Genomic DNA, 24466 nt, shown 5'->3' with positions numbered 1-24466 from the left:
CACATAGATAGAGATGTTCTGTGGAAGTTGTTAATTTGTTTCTTATGAGAATGCCACTCCTCTGGCCCAGTTCAGATCAAACTGGGCTCACGGTGTAAAGTGAATTTGACATCCCTGGTGTAATGTAATAATAATGTGGACATTGTTAAAGATAAAAGGAAACTGTTTTGATGAAATAAACTGTGACATTTGTTAAAAAATAAATTGAATGGAGTTTACCCAGCCTGTAAATTGTAAAATAATTTAAAAATTCTGTTAAGCCCATTAGCTTCCCAATTTTACATGAAAGTGAAGTTAAAATAAAGCTTAAAAAAATAATTATTTTATGAATCAGTCTTCTCTGGGAACCAGGGAAAAATCTTACTCCTAAACTGTGTGTATATGTGTCTTGTGACTGTCTTTATGTCTCTCTTGTTGTCTGATTTTCTCAGTTGAATTCAGCTATGTCTCCTTGCCTTTCTGCTTTCACAGTCGTTGATTAACCCCATGTGTATAAATAGCCCTACCCTGCTCCTTAGTCTTTGTCATAGTGTCTGTTTTTTTTCCCTACCTATTTTAAGAATCAGTTGAATCACTACTTTAGATTTGGTCTTAACCAAAGGTCTTAATTAACGGTGTGTTTTTGATTTAACCTCTGCCGTCTTGTGTCTGCACCTGGATCCTCTACTTGCAGTTCCTGACAGTCCATAACTGATTCAAGGATAAATTCGATAGAGAGCAGTGAATGTAGGAGGGGTCTAAAAAACATGCAATTAAAAAGATCTAAAAGAATTCCCAAGCAAAAATGTCAGACGTAAGATTTAAGTAAGATTTAGGTTGGATTAAAAGAGAAAGGAAAAATTGTTTATTTCGATATCATACAGTTGCTCACTTCAAAACAACCACATCACATTGAGAAACAACAGAATGGAAAAAAAGAAAAATAAACACAGATTAAGCATTCGTACATGTCTTTCCACGATTGTTTCTTCTGACCTGGGATGAGGAGGGGGGTGGTTATAAAGAAGGAGGGAGGACATTATTGGCTGAAGAGCCTCAGCACACATAACCTGCTCATCCAGTCATCCCACAATTTAGGCAGGTCACAGGTTGAAAAAGTCTCACAAAGTTTTATTTACAAACAGCAGCCTAGATGATAGAAACAGCGAGATTTATTCATCCTGTGGCACAACTAGAAATTTTATCATTAGGTTTGCTTTGTCAGTTAAACAAAGTTGAATTCGTTGCTGAAGGAAGTCTACCAAATGTCAGTCGCACAGTAGTCGTTGTGGTTCATTTGTGTATTTGGATATAGGTAACAGAAGCAGGATAGTGCTAAGCAGTGCTCCCCATAAACTGGATTTTGGATTAGAAAAATATCTCTTTCAACAGACGATTAGGGAATGAGAAAAAGCTAACATTACAAAAGTGTCAGCATACAAAAGGGAGATATCCTAGATTAGAAATGAAAATATTTTTCAATTAATTTTTTAAAATTTCCCCAATAAGTTTCTGAAGAATCCCGTTCAAATGTGCCATGCACAGAGGCAGCAAATGGGTGTTTTTGAAAAATAGGAGGTAGCTTCACAGACTGATTTTAAATTTAGGTTTAAAAGAAAAAAAAAACAAGGCTAAATGCAGAGTTCATATAATTTCAGATAAAGATTTTTGAACTAAAAGAGTCATACATTGATCTAAGCATGAACAAATTGCAAATTGTTTTAACGTAAACTCAGTGACTACAGCATGACTGTTTGGTAAATGCTGAGCATAAAGAGCAAGAATAAAAGTAGATTATTATATAGAAATGAAATAATTGATGATTTTAATGAAAGCTGAAGACTTCTGTTGTTGTCAGTGACAAATAACACTGGCAACAACCGCCATTCAAGCTTCCAAGAGGCTAAAGATATAATCAATAAGATCAAAGATTTGGCAACATGAAGCTCAGATACAGCAAAATTAAAAGGCTGTTGTTGAAAATGCAGAACATAAATCGCATCAAAACAGAATTTGAATTATGGATTTTAACTTTAAGTAGCCGCAGTAGCACTTTAACCTGTCATTTGTATTTTTTACCACAAGATGGCAGCACACACAAAGGACTAAACACTGAGGCTGCTGTAAATCAAAAAACAAACGATGTAGGCTGTGGTTTCAAAGTAAAATGGAACACGTACCGCACACATTTAAAGACCTTCAAGTGTTTTTACAAAGGGTAATACAGGAGAGTTTGTTTTTGTTTGTTTTTTTAATCAAATGTACCCGAGAAAGATAATGTCAACTTTGTATTCCTTGTGGCCATTTTAGCCTTCTTTGAAGGTCTGGTCTTGCAGGGTTTTTGGTCACGCTGACCTTGGCCCTTCCACTGTCATTATAAACAAAAGGACACCAGGGCCAAAGTAGCATCTGTAGTCTGCTCTGTCAGTAAATCACTCCTCACCTGCTCATAAAGGCTGACTAATACAAAAACTCCCTCTTCGTCCTCGTTTTCAAAACCACCCTTTAGAGGTGAAGTACTACAAGAACCTTTTCTCACATGTTTAAGGTCACGAAAGAATCCATCGCTCAGTTTACTGACAGCTGTCATCTCATCTGTGTATTCAGACTACACACATTTAAAAAGACACACAACCCATTTCTTGATTTTTCTGAGTTCTTCAGATTTTAACCACCATGAGTCTCCCCACATCTTCCCTTCAAACATTCTCCCCGCGCTATCTTTCTCTCTCAGTTACTCCCACAACTGTTCTCCTCTGTCATGGCTTCAGTTTTGTCCCCCTTCATGTCTTCTTCCTCCTCATCTTCCTCCTGTGCTGGTTGTATCTGCTTGGCCGTCTCTCTCACGCTGGAAAACTTGTCTGACTGCTCAGTGGCAGCTGTCTCTTGGCGATCTGAGGAGGCAAAGACTGGTATCAAAACCAGCAGTAAAAAAAAATCCCAACTACCTTTGCTTATATCTAACTGTAGATACCATTACAATACCATACCATTGTGTCACAAATTTAATAAGGAATGGTAAAGTAAATTCTGGTAAAAGAGATGCCTGCTGGGCAGAAGGACACAAGTACTGACTCTAGAGCTAAAGCTTTTTAAGCAATTTCCTGCTTCAGGTATCTGAAACCCCATGACTTTTGCACTGTTTTGTGCTCTTGGTTAATTAATTTAGTAGTGAGAACATTTTAAAAAGAAGCTTTATAGTTTCACTTTATTTCTTTATTCTTATTCTATGTCTTTTCTAAACTGCAAACTCACTTAGTATTTCAGACGCACTGAAAAGGAGATTGTGTTCATTCCTGAAAATGATGAACAGCTACCTGATGAAATAACTTGAGTTCCTTGGTTTGTCTTCTGTTTGTTATAGGATAGGCCGAGTCCGAACTGTGTCGCTTGACTGAAAGAACAGATGAATTGTCATCAAAAAAGCCCAATCAGTATATTTTAGCATCCTGTTTGGGTACTTTGTGTTTCAGCAGGCTTCCACAAAGGGATTTACCGAGAGAGTCTGTCATCTGGGCCGACAGAGCAATAATTCTGAATGAAATGCCACTGCTCTCGTGTGACTTTATGGGGATTATAAACCTATAATTTGGCATCATAAAACCAAACACACAGCGCACATAAATCTGATTATTATGCAAAATAAGAAAATGCACATATATAAAAAAGTTTAAATCAAAGAGATATGTAGATTTGTTTGTTTTTCTTTTGGCAGAGATTAAAATTTGCACAGATGCACATCCTGGCTGGCCTCTTGCACTGGGATAGATGTTGATGACACATCAAGACTTCCAATAGATTTGGGTTAAGAGATGGAGGGATAATGTAGCACAAGAGCTGTACCAGCTGCTCAGCACACAAGGGGCTTCCAGATGCTGAAAACCGCAGAGCAATTGTTTACTAAGAAGCACAAAAATGTAATCTTACTGTGGTTTGCTATTTTTCTTTTGTTTGTGCCTGATTTTTCTTTCAGTTATCTTAAACTGCATATAATAGTCCCTCACTAGACACTTTGTTAGTTATACCTTGCTATTACACAGTTGTACCTGCTTTTACCTTCAGAATTGCATTAACTGTTCATGGCATATGTTCAACAAGGTGCTACAAACATTCCTCAAAGACTTCATATGGACATGAAAGCATTACACAGTTAGAAAACAGCTTAAGATAATTTAAGCTTTGTGATATGGTGTGTTATCCTGCTTGATGCAGTACAATGTGGTCATAATGGAAATGGTCAGCAACAATACTTAACTAGGCTGTGGTGTTTAAATGAGGCTTAGTTGGTACTAAGGGCCCCAAAGTGTGCTAAGAAAATCTCCACATCATTACATCACCATCAACAATCTGAGGCCAGAGGTCAGATGGGGCCATAGTTTCATGTTGTTTATGCCAAATTCTCAAACTTACTATCCATATGTTGCAGCAGAAATCAAGAGAGAATGCAGTCTGGGCATTCTCCTCTAACCTCTGGCATCAACAACGTGTTTTCACAGAGAGAACTGTTGCTCGCTTATTTTTTTCTTTTCCACACCATTCTCTGTAAACCCCACAGATGGCTGTGTGGAGAAAATCCCAGGAATTTCCTAAATACTCGGAGCAGCTTCACTCAGAACAACAACCATGTCACATTTAAAGTGACCAAAATAAACTTTGAACTTCAGCTGGTCATCTTGACCATGTCGACATGGCTAAATGTATTGGTTTGCTGCTATGGGTTTGTCTGTCAACGAGTAATTAAACAGGTGTACCCTAAATCTGTGCTGAGATGATTTCCTTATACGGTCATCTAAATCTGTTTGTGGAAGCTAGGTGAAGAAGTCATGTGATGGCTCATGTGATCAATAAAGGATCAACAACCACCTCCAAAGGGGAGAACTCCTATTAGGGAGCGAAAAGCTACAACGGTGTCCTGTATGAGAAAATTTCATCTTGAAATTGCAAATAACTGAAAAACATCATTAGGGAAAATGTACAGAAATGGGAACAACTTGGCTATACATACAAACTAGAAGGAAAAATACACCTTTGGACTAGTTAAAAAGTGATATTTTGTGATTTTCAGTGTATAAGCTTCTCATATGAGATTGTGATTTTAAATCTTAATGTGCAAACTTTTCCAGTTTTTCAAGTTTTTTTGAGCACAATTTTTTCTCCAGTCACTTTGAAATAATTACCAACTAGCTGCTAATTTAACTGGTGATATCAGAATGCAACCAATCGATTACTGCATGACACTAAACCATTTATCCTAGTAAAAAATCCAATGACCCAACCAAACAAGACCCATAAAATTAACAGCTTTAAGTCCCTCAAAGTGTATTTTGGCTTTGAGAAACAAACATCGCTGTAACAGTGTTGTTACTGTGCTCCCTGACAGTTGAAAGAGAGCCTCCCTCTCACCAGCAGCTTTGGTGGGAGCTGCATCCTCTCCCTCCTCTCCCTTCAAGTAGTCCTCATCCTCCTCCCCTTCACAAGGGTCTTCCAAGGGAGGGTAGACACCTAGTTTCTGCATATGCGCTTCAGCCATCTTCTGCACAGCTACACACAGGTAAACACACACAGGGACAGCCACACAAACACATGGACACAGACACAGGGATAGAGGGATATGTTGTTTTGGTTTCACCACACTTCAACTCTGTCAGTTTTTGTCAAGCCTCACAGGGGTTTTTGAATGCATGCCAGGCAGGCAGAAGGCCAGTTATACACATGCACTGACAGACAGGCAGACAGGCAGGCAGGCAGCTACAAAACGGTATCCCGCACTGATTTTTACAGTAGAGCTTCCGCTGTTGTTTTCTAGCTCTCCTCTCACCCTGTTTTCCCATCTGTTTATTTGCACCCTACTCGACTGCCCACCCTCCCCAGCGCTATCTTTTGGCAATACTGACTCATCCTCTTCTCTCTCTCCGTTCACTCTCTTTAGTGATATTATCTCAGCCACTCTCTCGCTTCCTCTAGGTCACCTTGGCTTCTCTCTCTATCATTTTTTCACACCCTCACTTACACAGTGCGGCAGCAGCACTAAGGCAGGTCAGTTTTTAGCTTGAGATAGGTTATGCAACTAGAAATAATAGAGTTAGTTCTCTCTTTCACTCTGCGTCTGAGCTGATAAAGGGCAGATTTGAGATGCAGAACAAGGCTTCCTGGCTCATTATATCATCACTCGACATGTGGCAGCGCACACCCACAAATCCAAAGTAAAAGAAACCCCACCGACAAACTTACCTTCCTTATTGACCACATGCAACAAAGACACAATAGAAAAATGCACGTCTGTCGATCGTTTGCCTTTGCTGCACCTGAGTTATGGAACAGCCTCCCGATTGGCATTCGGGAGTCTGATTCTATTTTTTCTTTTAAAGCACGCCTTAAAACTTATCTTTTTGAACTTGCCTTTTCTACCCGTTAAATGCTGACTGTTAACTGCGACCTATTGCATTAACTTTTTACTATTCCTTCATTCTTGGTGTTCTCTATCATGCGGCACTGGGTCTGCTATAATCTATGTGCTGCAGTCCATTTTATTAGTGGCTTTCTACTGTGAACATTGTCTGCTGTTCTTATTATATTTGATATTAATGCTCTTAACTGTATTATTTTATTGTTTTTCTGTAAAGCACTTTGGTATGCCTAGGCTTTTAATGTGCTCTATAAATAAAGGTTGTTGTTGTTGTTGTTGTCTGTGTTCATGTATGCATTTTAATCACACCTATATGTGTGTGTTCGTGTGCGCCACAGCTGTATACACAACTGACTGTAATCCTGGATGATCCAGACTTTCCTAGACTCTCACTCAGTGTCTCACAGCTGTCACACTCTAATCTCTCCCTTTCTCCCTTTCTCTTTTGGTCACACACAGATATATGGACCCTGCTGCTGAGTGTAATATAAGGGCAGAAGCAAACAGAAACACAACTATGCATATCACACACGCGCATGCAGTGAAAAAAAAAGAAACCCCTTTATTGCATATCCACCCATCTGTCACATGCACCTTTATAAGGCGTTAGAACGCAAGTAAGAAATGCTTGCAGGGAAGCACGGTAAAACAAAGAAAGGATTTAAACACAAGGATGAATCACAACACACACAACCACCACCTGTAACACAAATGCTTGTACCAACCTTTGAGTGATGGCGGCTGATACACATTTGGATTAACTCGTTTTGGTTTGAGGACTCCATTCTCTCCTACAACCCACTGTGAAGAGAAAGAGCGAGCCACTAATCATGACATTCTTCGTCAGTCTGTCCTCAAAGCATCGGCACCTCGGAAGTTTTATTCACTATATTTATTTTATTACATAATTTGAAATTTCAGTTAAAACACCAACTTCCTCATTGGGATCTAAAGTCATAACATGCATGCAAAATATCTCCTACATGACTGATGCAATCTTTTTTTAGTTCTTGTGGTAACTCTGGAGGCCTCTCCTTAGTTATTCAAGTTGTTTTGGGGGAATTTTGGCTTCCAAACACGCCAGAAGCTGATTTGAAGTTTGTAGGTACACACTGGAGAGCAATGACAAACTGTTCCTCTTCATTAGAAGAAACATAACCATGAGGAAAACGGGGGAAAAGCATGCAAATTTAAAATAGCCTTGTTCCAAAACATTAAGAATATAAAGGATGGCATTTTCAAACAGCTATTTACACACTGCAGTTTTTGATGCAAGCATTAACATCTCTAAACCCAAGGTGTCATGTTTTGTCATGATTGTGCCTGCTTATATTATCTTACATTGGCTAGGCATGCAGTATAATTGTTGGATGTCCAGTCTGCAACTCAGTAATGTCAGCACTACATGCTACTACATGCTGGTTTTCCCAAGTTCTCTTAACTCTTCGTGCCATGCTTAATCTTCAGGATCTTCACTAGAATGTGAAAAGTGTTATCGTCAAACCTGCTTACACTGAATTTTACTCAAGCTTTCAGCCTCATCTCACCAACATCAGGTAAACAAGATATTTTTTAACCTTGGTGCTCAAATAGTTTTAAAATTTCAAGGTGAGTTTGAACTGTGGCTAAACACAAACTCAACACACAGGATTCAATGTGTGTGGAGTCATTAAGGAAAATGGATTATTATGTTGTTAGACAGTGAAATAATGGCATGAAGTAAATTATATGTTGTAGGTAAAGTAGTTACGTGGTTAATAGGATTGAAATCTAATGTAGGAGGATGGATGAGAGCACAAAGACACTTATATAAAAAAGTGTTTTGTCTTCACCTTTACCTGATGGGTGGACTGATCATCCTCAGGAGATGACTGGTCGGCTACTCTGAACAGTGTGGCGGGTGTTGGCCTCCGGCGTCGGATCTGCGAACAAACAACACAAATGGCAGCCATAAATAAATGAATAACAAAACTGACTAACACTATATTATTAATAATGCTCAGCACAAAGCCATATCAATCACACGGATCCCTATGTTGACAGTTTATGCTGGTGAAGGGCATTGCTGGGCCCTCAAGGACTTCATTAGTCCTACCTCAGATTTATTTGACAGGTCAGCAGCCAACAGTGACTTTCAGTGTTCAGTACTGGTCACGTCAGAGCACACGCAACAGTCAGGTGCAATAGAAGAATCATTTAGAAACCTCAGATTTTAAAGACAGAGTAAACAAAGAGAATTCTGTGGTGTGAAACAGAAGAAAATTATTCTTTTGACAAAGGCTTTATTTGAAATGAATGTTCTCCTCACATTTACACAAACATGTTTTGGCACCTGTGTGCACCAAACATGCAAATATGAAGTCTCCCAAACAGAGAGTCCATAGAAAAGGGATTAAATGAACCACAGCAATCAGCCGAGACACTCCCATCCACTCGCTCCTTTTCCACTCCGAATGACTGCTTCTTGGAGGCCTAATTCAGGTAGCTGACAGCCTAAAAGCAGAACGGGGCCAGACAAAGTGCAGATCTGAGCTACACCTCTACAGCACGAACCACTGTATACAGCAAACTCTCTGTTCCTGGGAACAAATGCACAGTTGTGCCTACAGCTCCACAGTATCATGGCCTGTCTGTGGAAATTCACTCACCAGAAGTGCTCAATGTGGCTCATTGACCCAGTGCACAAAACACAGGGCCCTGCATGTATACAGAGACAAAAGTGCATTTAGCTCAGTCAGTCAGTTAGTATATATGAAGCAAATATCGATGGACAATTTGAAACTGAGCTCCTGGAATTCTGGTGCACATAATTGGACAACTTCTAAAACTATTTTTTTAATAAGATTTAATCAGAAAAATAACCAGAATTTTTGATTTGTCTTAAAAGAAATGATTAATTTCCACCTAGACAGGCTTGTTTCTGTGCATGTTTTCCTACTCTTTTTCAGCACAAAACTTGGCAATGACTGAAGTAAATTTACACTGAAGCTCACATTCACAGTCTCTGTTTCCTATGTTGGAACAGACTGTAAACCTTTAAGAAGCAAACAGGAAGTGACTGTTTGATAATCAAAAGATAAGTTTGGGGTGGAGTATTACTTTTCAGAGTATTTTTCCCTTGCTAAGCAGAACGTGTCGGGGCCTTTATAGAGAAAATGTACGTGCACAGCTCAGATCTTTGGCTCACATTTTCTACAAATCTACACAATTCCCAAATGCATAAAATAAAATGGAAAAAATAAATGGAAAAATGTTTAAAAAATATATAAAACACATTTTAAAAAGGTAAAAGCAGTGGTATTAGTCAGGCAAATCAGGTGCTGAAAGATGTCCTCTGTGGAGCAAGCCAACCTTGCCCATGACATGAACCTATGTGCTGCTGTTTACTATATCACATAACATCGCAGGAATATAGTTAAGTAGTCTGGCTCCATACGGAGAGTTGTGTTTGTGTTTGTTTCTCTTCTGTCGTGTGCGTCATCACAACGAGGCACATGTTGCCAAAGCAGAGGCTTCCACGGCCCACGTGGTGGAAATCTGCCTCTGTCAAATTCAAAGACATGGAGTAATCAAGCATGGATTTCACCCTTATTTATATCACCAGACACACATTTTAATCTCATCACGCAACTTCAGGCTTTCCTGCTTCCCCTGGATCTCTCACACTATCTGTCTTTCTCTCATTCTCCTCTCATTTCCTCCTTGCTCGATCCGTTGCTTCCTCTATCCTGTTTACTTCCACATCCATCCTGATTTTCATTCCTTGACAGTGACATTAACTTCATCCACTGTTCGCCTCTCCTTTTCAACACCAGTCTGTCATAACCAGACTCATATTAGTGTGTTTTTGTTTGCTGGTTTGTCAACCGTTTCCTTTTTTGTCATTAGATGTGTAAGAGGAAAACATCCACAGAGCATCCTTTGACCCCACCTCCGCTTTCCCTGTGTCTCCCCTGGTTAGGTGTGGAGGCCTGGGGCTTCACGTTGATAAGAACCCTGCTGGCTCTGCCTGCATGACACCTGCTAACTGCCTTGCAGGGCAGCCTGAGGTGCTTCAAACCGAGAGCCACAAGAGACAGAGAGAAAATACCAGATGTTGACATGACCAAGCCTGTGCCCGAGTCCTGGGGACGTAAGCGAGGACTGTATTCAAGTCCAGCAGATTATTGGTATGCTTGTGTATTTGTGTGATATATTTATTAGATTATACTGAGATTGGAGGGCCAGCAGGAAGGTATACGGATGGTTCTGCAAACAGATTCTTGGTTATTAACTGTAATTACTTGATTATTCAATTAGCTGCTTGTTAATTTTTGACTGCCATATCAATCTTTATACAAAAATACCAACAACAAAAAAGGATTGGAAAGTAGATCATTAGTAGTGGATATTTTCAGATTTTCTGTTTTTTAAGACATATTTAAAGTAAGCCATTAGAATATCTTGGGAGACTGCAATGGATGTTTCCACTACTTTGTTATATTTTGTTAGTTCCCACTCCTGTTTTTTGGTTTCTTTACTGTGATGTGAGCTTATTTTTACAAAAGAGAAAGGCCAAGCCAAAGAGAAAGGTGTATTATATTATTATATTTTCTAAACTCCAGATCAGGATCCCCAAAGTTTTAACCTCAATAACTGTCCCTGAAAGAGGCAGCTCCTTCAAGAAAAGATTTGCTCAAATGGTGATTAAGGTAGGAATGATGAGATAAACAGGATATGTCTTGATGCACACTCAATAAAATGACTAAATGGGATAACTTCACTGCTCTGTGACTTCACTGTGAAGCATAATATGATGATCTAGTTACCAGTAACTGCTCTCGTGCTCAGCATGCATGTGTTTGTGTGTGTGTGTAAATGGTTGTTATCCAAGGGCTCGTCATCTAAACACTCAGCATGGTGGTCTCATGAAATGTCACGACACAACAGAAGACCTCCTATAGCATGAGGCACAGTTTGCAATGCATGTAATGAAAAAAAATCACAGTGTTTATAAACATTTGTCACATTTACGTACACAAAGTGATGCCGACAGTGGTGGCGGTGGTGACCTGCTGTTGTTTTGTGATGCCGGCAATGCATAAGCATACATATTGACTCTAGTAATTTTCCAACCTTAAAACCCACTCCACTCTGAGTTACATAATATCATATGTGACTTCCTCATTTATGGCAACACTAGGGCAAAGCATGTGAGATTACTCCAGCGCTTTATCCCTCTATCCCCTCCCTTCACTGCTTTTCTAAACCCCCTGCCCCCAATCTCCTCAACATTCCACCACTGGCAGCAATTGTTTTTGTACCAAGATCAGTCAAGCTGCAATGGACTTTCACTCAGGGACTCTAAGCAGGCGTCTGCAGTGGCATTTCAGCAGCTCCACAGGTGTATGCCTGCAGGCTTCCCCTAAGAGCCAGCAGCACCCCACTAGGTTTCACAAAGAGCTTTGTCTCAATAAAAATACTGGCTCATAGATCATAGCGTATAAAGGTGTTTCAGTTTATCTGAAGCTGAATTTGATTAATGTCCTGCAAATGCACTGTGTGGCAGATACAAACAGAAGGCTAAACGTAATTATTTGTACCGGTGTTTCTATAAGCTGTTTTCAAATATGAACTCAGGATAATGTCAAGAGAATGAAGTCAGACTATCACCCAGCAGTTACCCTTTCTCATACAGCCATGTTCTCACAATTTAAATAATTTTATTTGGTTTATGCAAACCTGAATAGACTGTGCGTGAGCTAGCACACAGCGTAACCACTTCCTCTTTGAAGTGACCTTTTCTTTAAAAAAAAAAAGCACTTTTCTCACATAGTATTGAGGAGATAAGGAGGTTACAGCTAAAGCTGTGCTCTTACATGAAGTGTACCTGTGCAACAGATTTTTTTTCATGTGTATATAAATAACCTTGCCAAGTTTAACAGGATACAAAGCACTATAGTACCCAGGTGTAACGCCAATATAGTACTGAGTCACTGATAAGTGTTGACTTTGCATGTTTTTGAATGAGTTCAAATATGTGTGTGTTAGCTCAGCACTCTCCTCCATTGCAGTCTGGATGCAGATGGGCTGATATGGGTCTGCTCCCCAAAGACCATCCTCTAAGCTGGTGCTCTTGTGGCTGGGTCTATAAAAAGCAGTTTCAGTAGGACAGCATAAACTAGATCACAGGAGTCCCTGTGGGATGAAACCGAAAGGTTCTAAAACTCTGCACCAGTGCTAATAGTCGGGTATCCCGAGAGGAGTCTGCTGTGCAGATCTGGCCCCCATATGGGCAGAAATCTGTGCCATCAGAAACTGAATTTGAATAAGTTCAATTTGAATTTGAATTGCTCAGATTGAATCTGAATTGTAACTTGAATAAATGCTTTTGAAAACTGAATTTGAATTAGTCTAATTTGAAATTGAATTTATGGTTTGAAAATGATCATCACTAAATTGAAATTGAATTTTATATTTTGAAAATGAATTGATTTGCTTTGAAACTGCATTTTATCCTTTAAAAATTCAGCTCTCGAATAATTTCAGTTTCACTTCTCACCATTCAGTTTCAGTTCTACAATTCAATTTCAGTTCCAAAATTCAGTTTTTTGGAACTTACATCCGGTTCCGGTTCAAGCGCAGATTAATAGAACTACGTTTTACTAGCGGACCGAAAGTGTTACCGACGGGAATCTACAGCATCTTGAGCTGAATTAAGACTTCAGAAGTCATTCGTCATGTCGAATGACCAGCGGATAAACTCGCAGGTTGGTAATAAATGTATTACATGTATAAGAACAAGTGTCATGTTAACAAAAGATAGCCGTACAGTAACTGTTATGCTTATTGTAGCTGTTAGCTAAAAACGGTAATTTAGCGTAGTTTGCCCTGAATTCAGCTTTGACAAACAAATATGATCGACTGTTTCTAGAAGAATTCCAAAGTTGTCATCTTGGACCCTCTCAGAGTACCCCCTCTGTATGCTTGCAGAGACCCCTACAGTAGGGAAACATGCAAAACGGTGCCCAAACCTTTGTATTTTAGCTTTATTTATGTCTTATGCTGGGCAGACACTGTGCGATTTTTTTCAGTCGCACGATTCAGCTCCTGCTCAAACTGTACGATTGACTCGCAGGGGTTAGAAGTTCGTAGGTCACGATGCAGGGTCTCACACTATACGGCCCGATGCTCTGATGCGACCCGAGTGCTCACACTGTGCGTCCATAAAATGAAGGTTATAAGAGAAATTCTGTTGCTCGCTCTCCCTCTCTGTCTTTCACTCACACAGACACACCACCACCAACTTTGCTAAATTTCTAATGAAAAACATTGATCAGGCAGCTGTGATTGAGCAGCAGTGTAGATCCAACTATTTTCACGGTTGTTGTGGTCGTGATAATTTTGTTAGGCCACATCGAAAAGGTTCGGGTGAGCTTGCCATAGTTCTACAAGTTGTGCCTCCATCGCTTGTGTCCAGATCACACGCTGCACTGCCGTGCTGCGCCGTCTTTTTCGCTGACATTTGTGTTTGCGCGTGCGCAGTGTGAGAAGCTGCGGTGACACCCTCACGACCAAGCGATTGATGATCGGGAGCTGGTCGTGAGGTGTTAATCGCTTCTCGTTACCCCACGTATACTACACGATGCACGACGCACGATGAAGGCCAAAATCGGGCCGATCGCCAAAACGGTCGCACGACTCAAAAATCGGCTCAAAATGGGCCAAAAATCGCACCGTGTAAGCCCAGCATAACACAGCATCCCAACTCTTTAGCTAACTTAATAACTTTAGCTAAAGTGAATAGTTAGTCTAATTCATTAGTGCAGCATTACTGGATCACCTCTGTTTGAAGTGATATAATATGATATACAACTATCACTGAAACAGCAAACTTTGTAAATAAGCAAACAACACTTCTCATTCTCTAAACGTTTGGCCACAGCTGTAGATTACACTATCAGTGCTTGTTCACTCTTGACAATAATAACATTTCTAAATTTACTTTGTGCATTTACAGGTAAACAATATCTAATATTTTATCTAAATGACTACTTTGTCTTTAAAAAGGGTGAAGAGCCTGAGGCCGGTGACAGTCCAGTTCTACTCTAAGTACATCCTTACAGTGGCTCACAGGACAAGGCCACATTCCTGTCCTGCCAGAAGAGAAGAGAAACTTCAGAGTCTTCATGCAGTTCAACCACACCTGTCATATTCCATATGACAGGGGTCTCAAACTCCAGTCCTCAACGGTCAAAGTGTCATGCAACTTTTCCATGCCCTCGAGGACTGGAGTTTGAGACCCCTGCCGTATGGTGTTCATGCTGTTTTCTACCCCACAGTTACAGCATGTCTGACTGCCTGTTCAGCATATGCAAAAATATATGATGAGTTTAAGCATGTGATGACTAAGGCCTTCCATTATGGTGTTTGTCATCACATGTCACAGACATCTGGATGATCATTTGGAATAAACAAAAACTAAAAACTTGTTACTTCATCTTTTATCTTTATTATTATTATTGTTCTTATTTTACACTTTTCATTGTTAGGCATTAGGTTTATTTGTAGTAGTCCTTTCCAACGTCTTTCCCTCTTCCATGTTACTGTGGCAGCTTGTCAGCATCTATTTGGGGTTGGGAGTGGAACAGAAAGTAAAGAAATCCAAAGTGCCATTAAAACCAGCAGAGGTTCTTATATTTCAGAAGAAGGGATTAATTCAAAAGAAATGACCTCAACGCCATATTTTATTTAGGAACCCTTGAGAGCACTTTGCAAAATAACACATTCTTATAATTTCACCCTCAGATGAGCCAAGCTACGACTGTCAGGGAAGGTGATGTAGGTACAGAGCATATGAGAGTGGTTAAGTTAATGTCTCTTGTCTAGATGAAGGCACAAGAGGGATCAATGGCAAGGCGTAGAGATTCAGTATCTTGAGTCTTCAGTGGACACTCCATTTCTGGCACAAAACACCTGTAAAAGATGGTCGATTTAGGAGGTGACCCGACAACTTCAGCGTGTCAAACATAGTAATGGAGCAGTGTGTTTAAAAAAAAATTATTAATTAAGCATGCACTCAGTACCCTAAGAATTATTATGGTAGTTAAACACAGTGATAGTTGTATATCACATTATATCACTTCAAACAGAGGTGATCCAGTAATGCTGCACTAATGAATTAGACTAACTATTCACTTTAGCTAAAGTTATTAAGTTAGCTAAAGAGTTGGATGCTGTGTAAGACATAAATAAAGCTAAAATACAAAGGTTTGGACACCGTTTTGCATGTTTCCCTACTGTAGGGGTCTCTGCAAGCATACAGAGGGGGTACTCTGAGAGGGTACAAGATGACAACTTTGGAATTCTACTAGAAACAGTCGATCATATTTGTTTGTCAAAGCTGAATTCAGGGCAAACTACGCTAAATTACCGTTTTTAGCTAACAGCTACAATAAGCATAACAGTTACTGTACGGCTATCTTTTGTTAACATGACGCTTGTTCTTATACATGTAATACATTTATTACCAACCTGAGAGTTTATCCGCTGGTCATTCGACATGACGAATGACTTTTTATTATCTTTAGCAAGTTTTTACACGACCCTATCATACAACCTTAAATGTATCTGTAAAAATATTAGCTTCCCTTTCTCTTGGTCATATTTGATGTTCAGCTGAATATAAAGTCTGAAGGGCAACTAATTTAAACAAAGCCATGATGTTGCCCTTTTCTCTCAGTCATGCCCCTGGAGATAGCCTCTTAAAAACAAATGGAAGAACCCCATGTGGTGCTCTAAGTGCAGTCTGGCAATTTGAAGTCAATAATACAGTAAGGTGAAAAATGATCCCTTTTGTGTGTGTGTGTGTGTGTGTGTGTGTGTGTGTGTGTGTGTGTGCATGTGTTTTTTTGACTATTTTATCATTTCTGCCATAAAGATTTAATGTGTGATTTTTTTTTTATCTATGTTATTCTTTATGCAAGAACTGTGCATAACGTTTTGTCTGTGAGGATATTTACACTGGATTTCTTCCTTTCTGTCTTTTTTCTTTAATTCTTATTTATTAAGATTTACTATTTAAAATTACTAGCAGATAATGCTGGCGGGCTTTAAAAAGGTTGCACTGAGAAACACCCGCTTGTTGAGTTTCCAGCTGTTTCAAGGGGGGTCAAGGACAAGGCTACGCAAATTTCAACCCCAGCTGCAGCTCTGTCAGATCGGTGAATTCCCATAAGTCAGAGAGGCTGCTGCATATTGCTTCTCAGCATTCACATAACACTTTTGCAATGACCTTTGGCCCCACCACCGGCTAACTGGATAAACAGATGGGCAGCAGATAGCATCTGGAGGGGTTCTCCAATGACCCTCAAATAGAAAATGTAATTACCCTGCACCCACTGGCAGAATTACATCATACTCAGACAACCATCCACTCGCCCCACTCTTTCTTCTCTCTCTCACAGTGCCCCCCAGCATTTATGTAATTAGCTGCTGATAACTGCTGGCTTGTTGTTCCAGAGACTGCTGGTTTACCATCACAGTACAAATACTGCGCCACTGGCTGATGAGTGTCAGGAAGCCCCCTGCCAGGCCACAACCCACAACTGGGAAGGTGCCAATCAAAGCTTTCATAGAGAAAGTAACATTGCCAACAGCCTACAATCACAGGAAAATTCCACTTTTGTTCATGCACTCATATTCAGATGTGTCATAGTATGTAGCTGACAGCCTATTGACCTCTGCAGTTGCAGAGGTCAATAGGCTGGCACAAATGGAGGGCAGAGCAGCTATAGTTACTCATCTGCAAAGTCACGTGTAACCACCCGTGATAAATGACATAGAAGTTACTGAAAAGGTTACCAACAATCCTATTTTATTATTCCTATTCCTACTATAATCTCAGTAAAAATGATATTACTGTGAAATATAACAGCATTTCCTTACCCATGTGCCCCATTTATTTTGTTGTTTCTTTTTGCTTTTATCGTACTATGACAGCTTGAAAACTACAACCAGGTGGCATCTGGAGGAGCTCTACAGTGCTACTTCAAATAATTTTCTATAATCTATGTTTCTCAAAGAAAACCTATTGTATTATACCACAAAAATGTGCAGAAGCTTGCTCTAAATATTTACTTCCTTAAAGTAACCCATTTACCGGAATTGAACTCTATCTACACAGAACAGCATGTTACAAAAGAGACATTACAAAATATTAGTTTCCATTTCCAGCAGACTATCTCCTGTCATCTTTCTGCATATCCTTTCTTTTAGCTTTAGGGGTTTCCTTCTAAATGCACCGAAGATAACTGAGAGCTTGAACATGTACAAAGCTTATTAGGTTGCAGGGAGATAAATGCTGGGGAAAAAAATGTCTCAGTTACTGCCCTGAAAATCGGAGATTACAACTCATAGAGCAGCAATAACAAAATGCTATGTCTTCTCTGTGTTGATGAAACAGGGATTGGTACCAATCCTATTTGTTTTGATTCATGCTTCAGTGGTCCCCTGAATATGCTTATATCAGTGTGACTGTCCTGGGACTCCAGCTACAAAGCAACTGACCCTGAAAGCAAAATCAGGAGGGGTGGAAAGCCAGCTAAAAGGTGCAGTGCAGGGTTCAGATCCTGACAACCGCTGATCATCCCACAGATCCTGTCTATCTCTTATCCCCCACCCTCGATTTCTGTCCCTGCTGCTGCCCGACTGTTGCCCTTCTAATCCTATCCCTCAATTTTCATCACAAATGTGGCCACTGTTTTGCTGTACTGGGCAGGGTTAAAAGACATCCTTGCACAGTGCATTGTGATTTCTCTGCTACAGCTAGACAAGAATTTGGATATGTGTTTGGAAATGCACGAATGCACATTAGGGGAATGCACTAGTCTGTATCTTTTCACTCCCTGGCCACAGCCCGACACTGTTTGATTAAAGATTATCCCTGAAGCGAAAAATTAGTGACTGGATTGGAACATGGCACTGGCAGACAGTGGGGGATTTATCGACCAAAATGTTGAAAGTCTAAGGGAGTGTGCCGCAATACTACAAGCCTGCAACTTCCATTATGAGTTTTACATGCATGAGCTGCCGAGGGCATTATGGCATATTTTGAACTCACTATGTACTGTGTAATCAGGTGGCAAATCACTCTACCCATAGTCAATATTTACACTTTTTAAGTGTTTGCACATTACACAGGTCTACAGCACAGGAGCCAAGAGGAGGTGATAAATTGTTTGGGTTATATCATCATTAAGAGAGCATGATTTTCAGAATAACACAGTAATGGCTTTCTTACACAGAAGCTGTACTGTTTTGCTTTTTTATGTTTTTGTTTGGAGAGAAAAAAAAAGCAGAAAAAGCATAAATAATTAAATAAAAATTTGGACAAAACTGCTATAAACAGATAGAGGCCATGAATAATATGTTGGCCTCCAGAGTCATTAACTACTCAAAATGCCCCAACTGTCAAAAACAGGGAGGAACACATACATACGTAACCCCAGTAGACAGAAGCCCATTGATTGTGTCCACACTGCAATTATAATGTGTGGTTTCAGCAAAGCAATTCATCTTTCTTTTTTCTTTTCAAAATAATTTCTTAACCAATTAGTTTTTTGCCACCACAAATATCATTAAATTGCTTCGGGCAGGCAGCCTGGAGAGGAACCAGCCTGCGTCACTGGGAAGAGTGAGTAAAACCAACACAGTGGCATTCCTGGCTTTCCACATGCAGGGAAAGATCACTGCACCCTCTTGTCCAGTCCCAGCATGCTTTGTGGCATCCAGCAAGATGTTCTTTCTGGGAGCGCATGTTGACAGTCCCCTAGACAGCAAACACTCACTGCACCAAAGGTCACTGTTTGATGTTTAACCCAGAGAGTGGACTGGGAAGAATGAGGGGAGGACTGGAGGGCCGATAGGTGTTGGCTTTGCTAGGGAGGATGAGGAATTGTATGAAGATCATCATCAGGGAACTGTGAGTGAAAATCATGCCCTCAATAACACCCTTGACGTTTAATATAGATTAATATGGACTGGATTACTGTTAGAAGCCTTTCGCCAAATGCCCTTTCCAGGCCTTTGTTATTCCCTTTCATGTTATGCATTTCCTGTCACTTCAACTGGTCAGCATGAGCTAACAGGACCAGGCTGAGTGAAGAAAGAGGAGAGCACAGAGATATGTATCTGCTTGTTGAGGCGGCAGAGAAGCAGACTTGAAGGGAATCAGTGATGCTGTGCCATGACGTTAATCTCTGTCCATTATGCACATTACCTTACATCATTTACAAAGCACGGAGGATTGGTGCCTTTGTGGAGTGGCATTAGTGATGGTAAACACAGCCATGTGCTCTCTCTGTTATGTTTCAGGGTCAATCCTGACCGCTTAATGTGAAGAATATTCTAAAATAATGACTTTTAAAAGTTGTGTATTTTTAGAGCATATAAAGGAGATCGTGCCTGTTTTCCGATGTGGTGCTGGTACGTAATCTAGAACAGATTGAGATCCGTTGATTAACATTAAAAAAAAGACTGGCCCCAAAAGCTGGTACCAGCGCAACACCACAAAACTGCTGGGGCTAAAGTGAGGAGCTACCATGAGAAATTAAGTAATCATTTGCAGAAGCAGCCTGCAGATGTATTTAGATTGAAATGTGGGAGGAAGGTGGAGTACCTAGAGATAACACACACAAACAAGAGGAGAACATGCAAACACCACACAGTCTAGATTCAAACCTAAGACTGTGCTTATGCTTTTAATGTGTCCTCAATACACAAATATATTTTTATGGTATTCAATCACATTAAAATCCAACACATGTAGATTCAAAGATTCTGCCCCCCAGGATTTTCTTCCCAACTTCTGCAGAACATAATGTTTGATTCTCAAATCAGTCCAACAGTAAAATGGACTGGTTCTTATATAGCACTCTTTCTCACCCTTTCACACACACGCATTAATAAAAGCACCTTTTCCTATGCTTAAAAGGTTTTATCCTAGCATTCCCACAGTCACACTCCAATGGATGCAATAGGGTAGTTCCAAAAAGATACCAAAGCAGAACTGGTGATGGTAGCACCAGCACTGAGTATCAATGTCAGGAGGTTAAAGATGGAAGGGGTGGAATTAGAAAGTCTGGATGACACATAGAAATGACTTAATTTATCTGAGTGATCTGAAAAATACAGGTTAAACGTTTATATCAATAAAATAATTTTTCAGTGCAGTGCCACAAACAAAATTTCATGAACCTTCAACATACTGAAGAAGAAACAACTAATTAGTGTCTGAAAATGTGACAAAATAAAACCAAGACAATCTGCATGCAAACTGGGTCAACTAGGGACGGTTTTATGTTAGTGTTATTTGACTTCTATTTATAATGGCTCTTGCAGATGCAAAAACATTCCTCTGGAGTAAACAAGCAGGTGAGAAATGTTCAAAAAAAATCATCTTACACCTTTAAAGGATTTCCAAAACCTGCTATATTCTCCCAAAATGTGCAACATTTCCATGCGTGGGAGGCTTGGAACCGTCACCAAAGAGCATTCACACACATTTACCTCCAAAAAATGAAATTCTACCTATGTAAACAACCTATCACATATACAGAACTATCCATTAAAGTTGACCTTTTAGATGCCAACTGTGGGGGTGCTTTCAATGACATAGTTGGACAGCTTGTCACCATAGTAACAAGGCAGTTCAGTCAATAGTGGTTTTGGGGTTTAAATGCCATTGCAACAAACAGTAAGATGTTACCGGTTGTGTAACAAGTTCCAAAGAATAGTATTGCAACTCATTAGCAAAGTCGGACTAGTGGGCGACAGTAATTGTTATGGGAGGGGAAGGGAATTAAACGAGTGTCGTTAACTGTTACCCCTGCCCACCCACATGTCCCTGGAGAATCCCATCCACCACTGGTAGATGCTATCTGCTTTTAAACACACATAAACACGCATTCTCTCCTGAATGCCCTCTCTGTTTCTCATACTCCCCACCAGCTCATTTGCTTCCTTGTTCTAACTATCAGCATCCATCCATTTGCATGCACAGTAAATAAAACCACCGACCCCAGGCTTTCTAATTCTATGCCTCTGAAACGGTTGTATGGGGAAAGCCATTTGAGAATTTATTCCACATCACACAACACTTTCTACCCACTAGTCCGCTCTTTGGCCTTGCCAGAACTGGTTCAAGATTTCATTGCACTAATTTGTCATTTACAAAAAATGTACAAGTCAGCTAGCAGCACTTCTAACCAACTTGTTTGAAACAGAATCCATATCAGTGGCACTAAAGCATCAAAAAGGTTTTATGTTGCTGATGCACAAATGGCATAATGCTGAAAATCTTGGTACTTAAGTAGTTCTAATAATAATAATTAGATTAACATGTTAGAAAATTTGCAGATCACTAGTTAACTATTACTTAGTTTAAGAGTTACAAATTCAGCCCACCTGGGCATCACTAGTAACAGATGGACTCTTGGAGCTAACGTAAGCTGTTTATGAAAGAAGGACATAATCACTATGGCATTGCTCATTGGTTTTTGAGGTCTGTTTTGAAACTGCAAACTGAGTATTTAGCAAACTTTCCTCTTAGCTTTTGAATAACAGCTTTGTTGAGTGAACAGTATACTTGACTGAGAAACTGACACACTGCAGGCTCTAATGGTAGCAACCTTTTCATGAAGTAGCCATGACGTAAAACATATGCTGTTTATTATCTATTTATCGCCAAATACAGCCATAATTTACAAAATGATCATCATGCTGTATTAAATAAGACTTCAAGCTAGAGATTTAGACCATAAACTTTAAGCCACTTAACTACTGGCTTTTCATACCCAGAAGCTACGTCCATCCTCTATATACAGCTTGTGCTTGCTGAAAAGGTAACTAAAGAGTTTTTGTTTAACTAGTACACCAAAATCCTGAACTAGTGAGAACAAATCTCCAACTAGTACAGACAAAGACCAAATTAGAAGGGGGAAATAAATTAGAAGCCTGACATGGAAGCTTGACTGAAAAGATGTGGTAGTATTAATATGACGTAGAAGTTTCAACCCACATTCCCTATTTGAAGGTGAAGCCCAGGGTCTGGCTGGGAGAATAAAGCCAGCAAATAACCCTAAAAATACGTGATTGTACTTTGAATATTGAGCAATAAAATAAGGATTTTTTTTTTTTTAAATGAGGGCGTAGCCCACATATGCCAGATTGGTATCCTGTGGTTTCTTGGAAGAGGTGATAAGGATCATAGCATGGTGGCAGGGCATAAGGGAGAAAGAGAATTAGAGGGGAAGGAGGACAGCACGTGTTTATATTTATTTTTAAGTAAAAGTCTTATGAAGTGCTGTGAAAATTTTCCATTTTAAAAATGTATCCTGTAGCAGAGATACATGAGAACATGAGATAAGACAAAAAACATGGAGGAAATTCAGCACAATCTCCAAATAAACTCGTGAAAGTTAAGTGCAATCAGCCAGGGTAATGACAAAGTGTTATCAGAGATCACTGTTCTTTATTAAAAGCCTCTATTTTGCAAGCAGTGAAACAGGGGCAGACACTATGGGAGCTGACCCCAGACAGGTAAAGATCAGGCTTTGTATCTTTGTCTCTTTCCCTTCCTTCATATAGAACATCTCACACTTGTCCTCCCAACCTTTCTCTCATCAAGCCCTCATGAGAAATGAGTCACTGTCCTCGATCATTCTAAGATACTAAACAGTTTCTACTTTGGCCCACTTATCCCAGATCTAAAATAAGAGCCACCGACATTAGCGCCAAAAGGAGAGATCTCAGTTGTCCCATGAAAAATGAGCATAAAAACTTCCACAGAAAAATGCAGGCATTGCTGAGTCGGTGATAAGATAGCGCTGTGGTAAAAGAGGACTAAAGGATATTACTAGCAAAAGCTTATCTCAAAGGTCAGAGAAGGTGCCAAACAGCCAAGGACTAAAATATGTTTTTTACAAACAAAATGTCACAGAAGGAGCAAAGCTGGCGTGAAACAGAAGATAATGACTTTTGTATCAATGTCACAGTTTTAAACAGGTCAGGATGACATGAGGCAGCAACAAGGCACTAATCTCAAGAGGAAACCAAAACGAAGAGAGGGAAATGTCATCAAAATTTCTCAACAGTGTCTAACACAGCAATCAAATTTATCTTTCTATTGCAAAGCTGTCAAAGTGACACAAAGCAGAGAGAAAACTTGCAGAGAGAAGATGCTGTGAAGAGAGAAATTTTGCCATTGCATGTACAGAATCCAACAAACAATGTGGCCTCTGTATTTGTATGAGGGAATGGTATTTGGATGGGAAACTACCAAAGAGAAATTCATCTGTTAAACTCCAATAGTGAATATTCAGAAACACAAACAGAACTTGTCCTTATGGGCCATACAGTAACCTGACCAGCGCCTGCTCACCATCTCCACTTGCCGTGGATCCAGGTTGGTGGGTGCATTGGCTGGCACAGCAAACTGGATCTTCTTCCTCTCCTTGGGCTCCCCCTCGACCTCGGGTGACACAGAGGGCTCCATGGCTCTGGATCCTGGAGGTCTGACTCCCAGCAGAGAGGAGAGGAAGCAGCTGGAAATCTCTATAACCTCCAAGAGGAACCTCCCACTCCTGGGTAGTCCCAGTCCTGAAGACTTTTCTTCTTTCTCTTGCTTCACTCCTTCACAATCTCTCTCTATTTCTACCTCTCTTAGAAAAAGTGAAAAGACTTTTTTTCACCTCTTTTGCTCTCCTGCAGCTGCTAAAATCCCCCTACACCTCTCTGGGTTTCACTCTTTCCCTGTTTGCAGTCCCTTTAAACCTGTGCAGCAGGAGTGAATGAGGCATGTCCTTAGATCTGGCTGTGAGGGAGCGAAGTGGGTGGATAGAGAGTGGAGGGGAGGGGCCAGTGACCAAAAGAAGGTGGAGATATTCAGGGAGAGGGAGGAGTCACAGTAAATGGGGAGGAGGGAAAAGAAGACGTGACAAGGGGTGGAGGGTGGGCAACGCTTTTTTCTACCTATTTAAGCTGAATTTGATTTGTAATCAGAAAAAAATAGTAATCTCATCACATCAGCTGAGCCTCTTTTGG

The 24466-nt window shown here is 40.1% G+C and overlaps 1 protein-coding gene across 2 annotated transcripts; it reads right to left on the bottom strand.

Moving 5' to 3' along the window:
* Nucleotides 1–821: 821 nt before the first annotated feature.
* On the bottom strand, nucleotides 822–24217 carry ppp1r1b (protein phosphatase 1, regulatory (inhibitor) subunit 1B). 2 transcript variants are annotated; one of them, XM_085352739.1, is made up of 5 exons: nucleotides 23805–24217; nucleotides 8218–8307; nucleotides 7111–7186; nucleotides 5383–5520; nucleotides 822–2873 (listed from the first exon to the last, which is right to left on the bottom strand). In XM_085352739.1, the coding sequence occupies exons 1-5, from the start codon at nucleotides 23916–23918 to the stop codon at nucleotides 2710–2712; spliced, it is 582 nt and encodes a 193-aa protein (XP_085208865.1). In that variant the 5' UTR covers nucleotides 23919–24217; the 3' UTR covers nucleotides 822–2709. The 2 variants fall into 2 exon arrangements, with proteins under 2 accessions (XP_085208865.1, XP_085208866.1); XM_085352740.1 differs by having other exon boundaries at nucleotides 8224–8307.
* Between the last annotated feature and the right edge of the window lie 249 nt (nucleotides 24218–24466).

This window comes from Diplotaxodon limnothrissa, linkage group LG4 (genome assembly GCF_057381915.1).
Source record: "Diplotaxodon limnothrissa isolate DT_005_m linkage group LG4, D_limnothrissa_male_GT1.1, whole genome shotgun sequence".
Taxonomy (NCBI): domain Eukaryota; kingdom Metazoa; phylum Chordata; class Actinopteri; order Cichliformes; family Cichlidae; genus Diplotaxodon; species Diplotaxodon limnothrissa.
Note: the sequence above shows the minus strand (reverse complement) of the source record. Positions and strands in the feature narration are given on the sequence as shown.

What these genes read in the sequence shown, in the direction of transcription:
- ppp1r1b (XM_085352739.1), bottom strand. Translation starts at nt 23,918, where the DNA reads ATGGAGCCCTCTGTGTCACCCGAGGTCGAGGGGGAGCCCAAGGAGAGG. An exon ending in AGTCCACCCATCAGGTAAAG is followed by an intron (nt 7,187 to 8,217) that starts GTGAAGACAAAA and finishes TTCTCTTCACAG; the next exon opens with TGGGTTGTAGGAGAGAATGG. An exon ending in AGCTCCCACCAAAGCTGCTG is followed by an intron (nt 2,874 to 5,382) that starts GTGAGAGGGAGG and finishes TTGCCTCCTCAG; the next exon opens with ATCGCCAAGAGACAGCTGCC.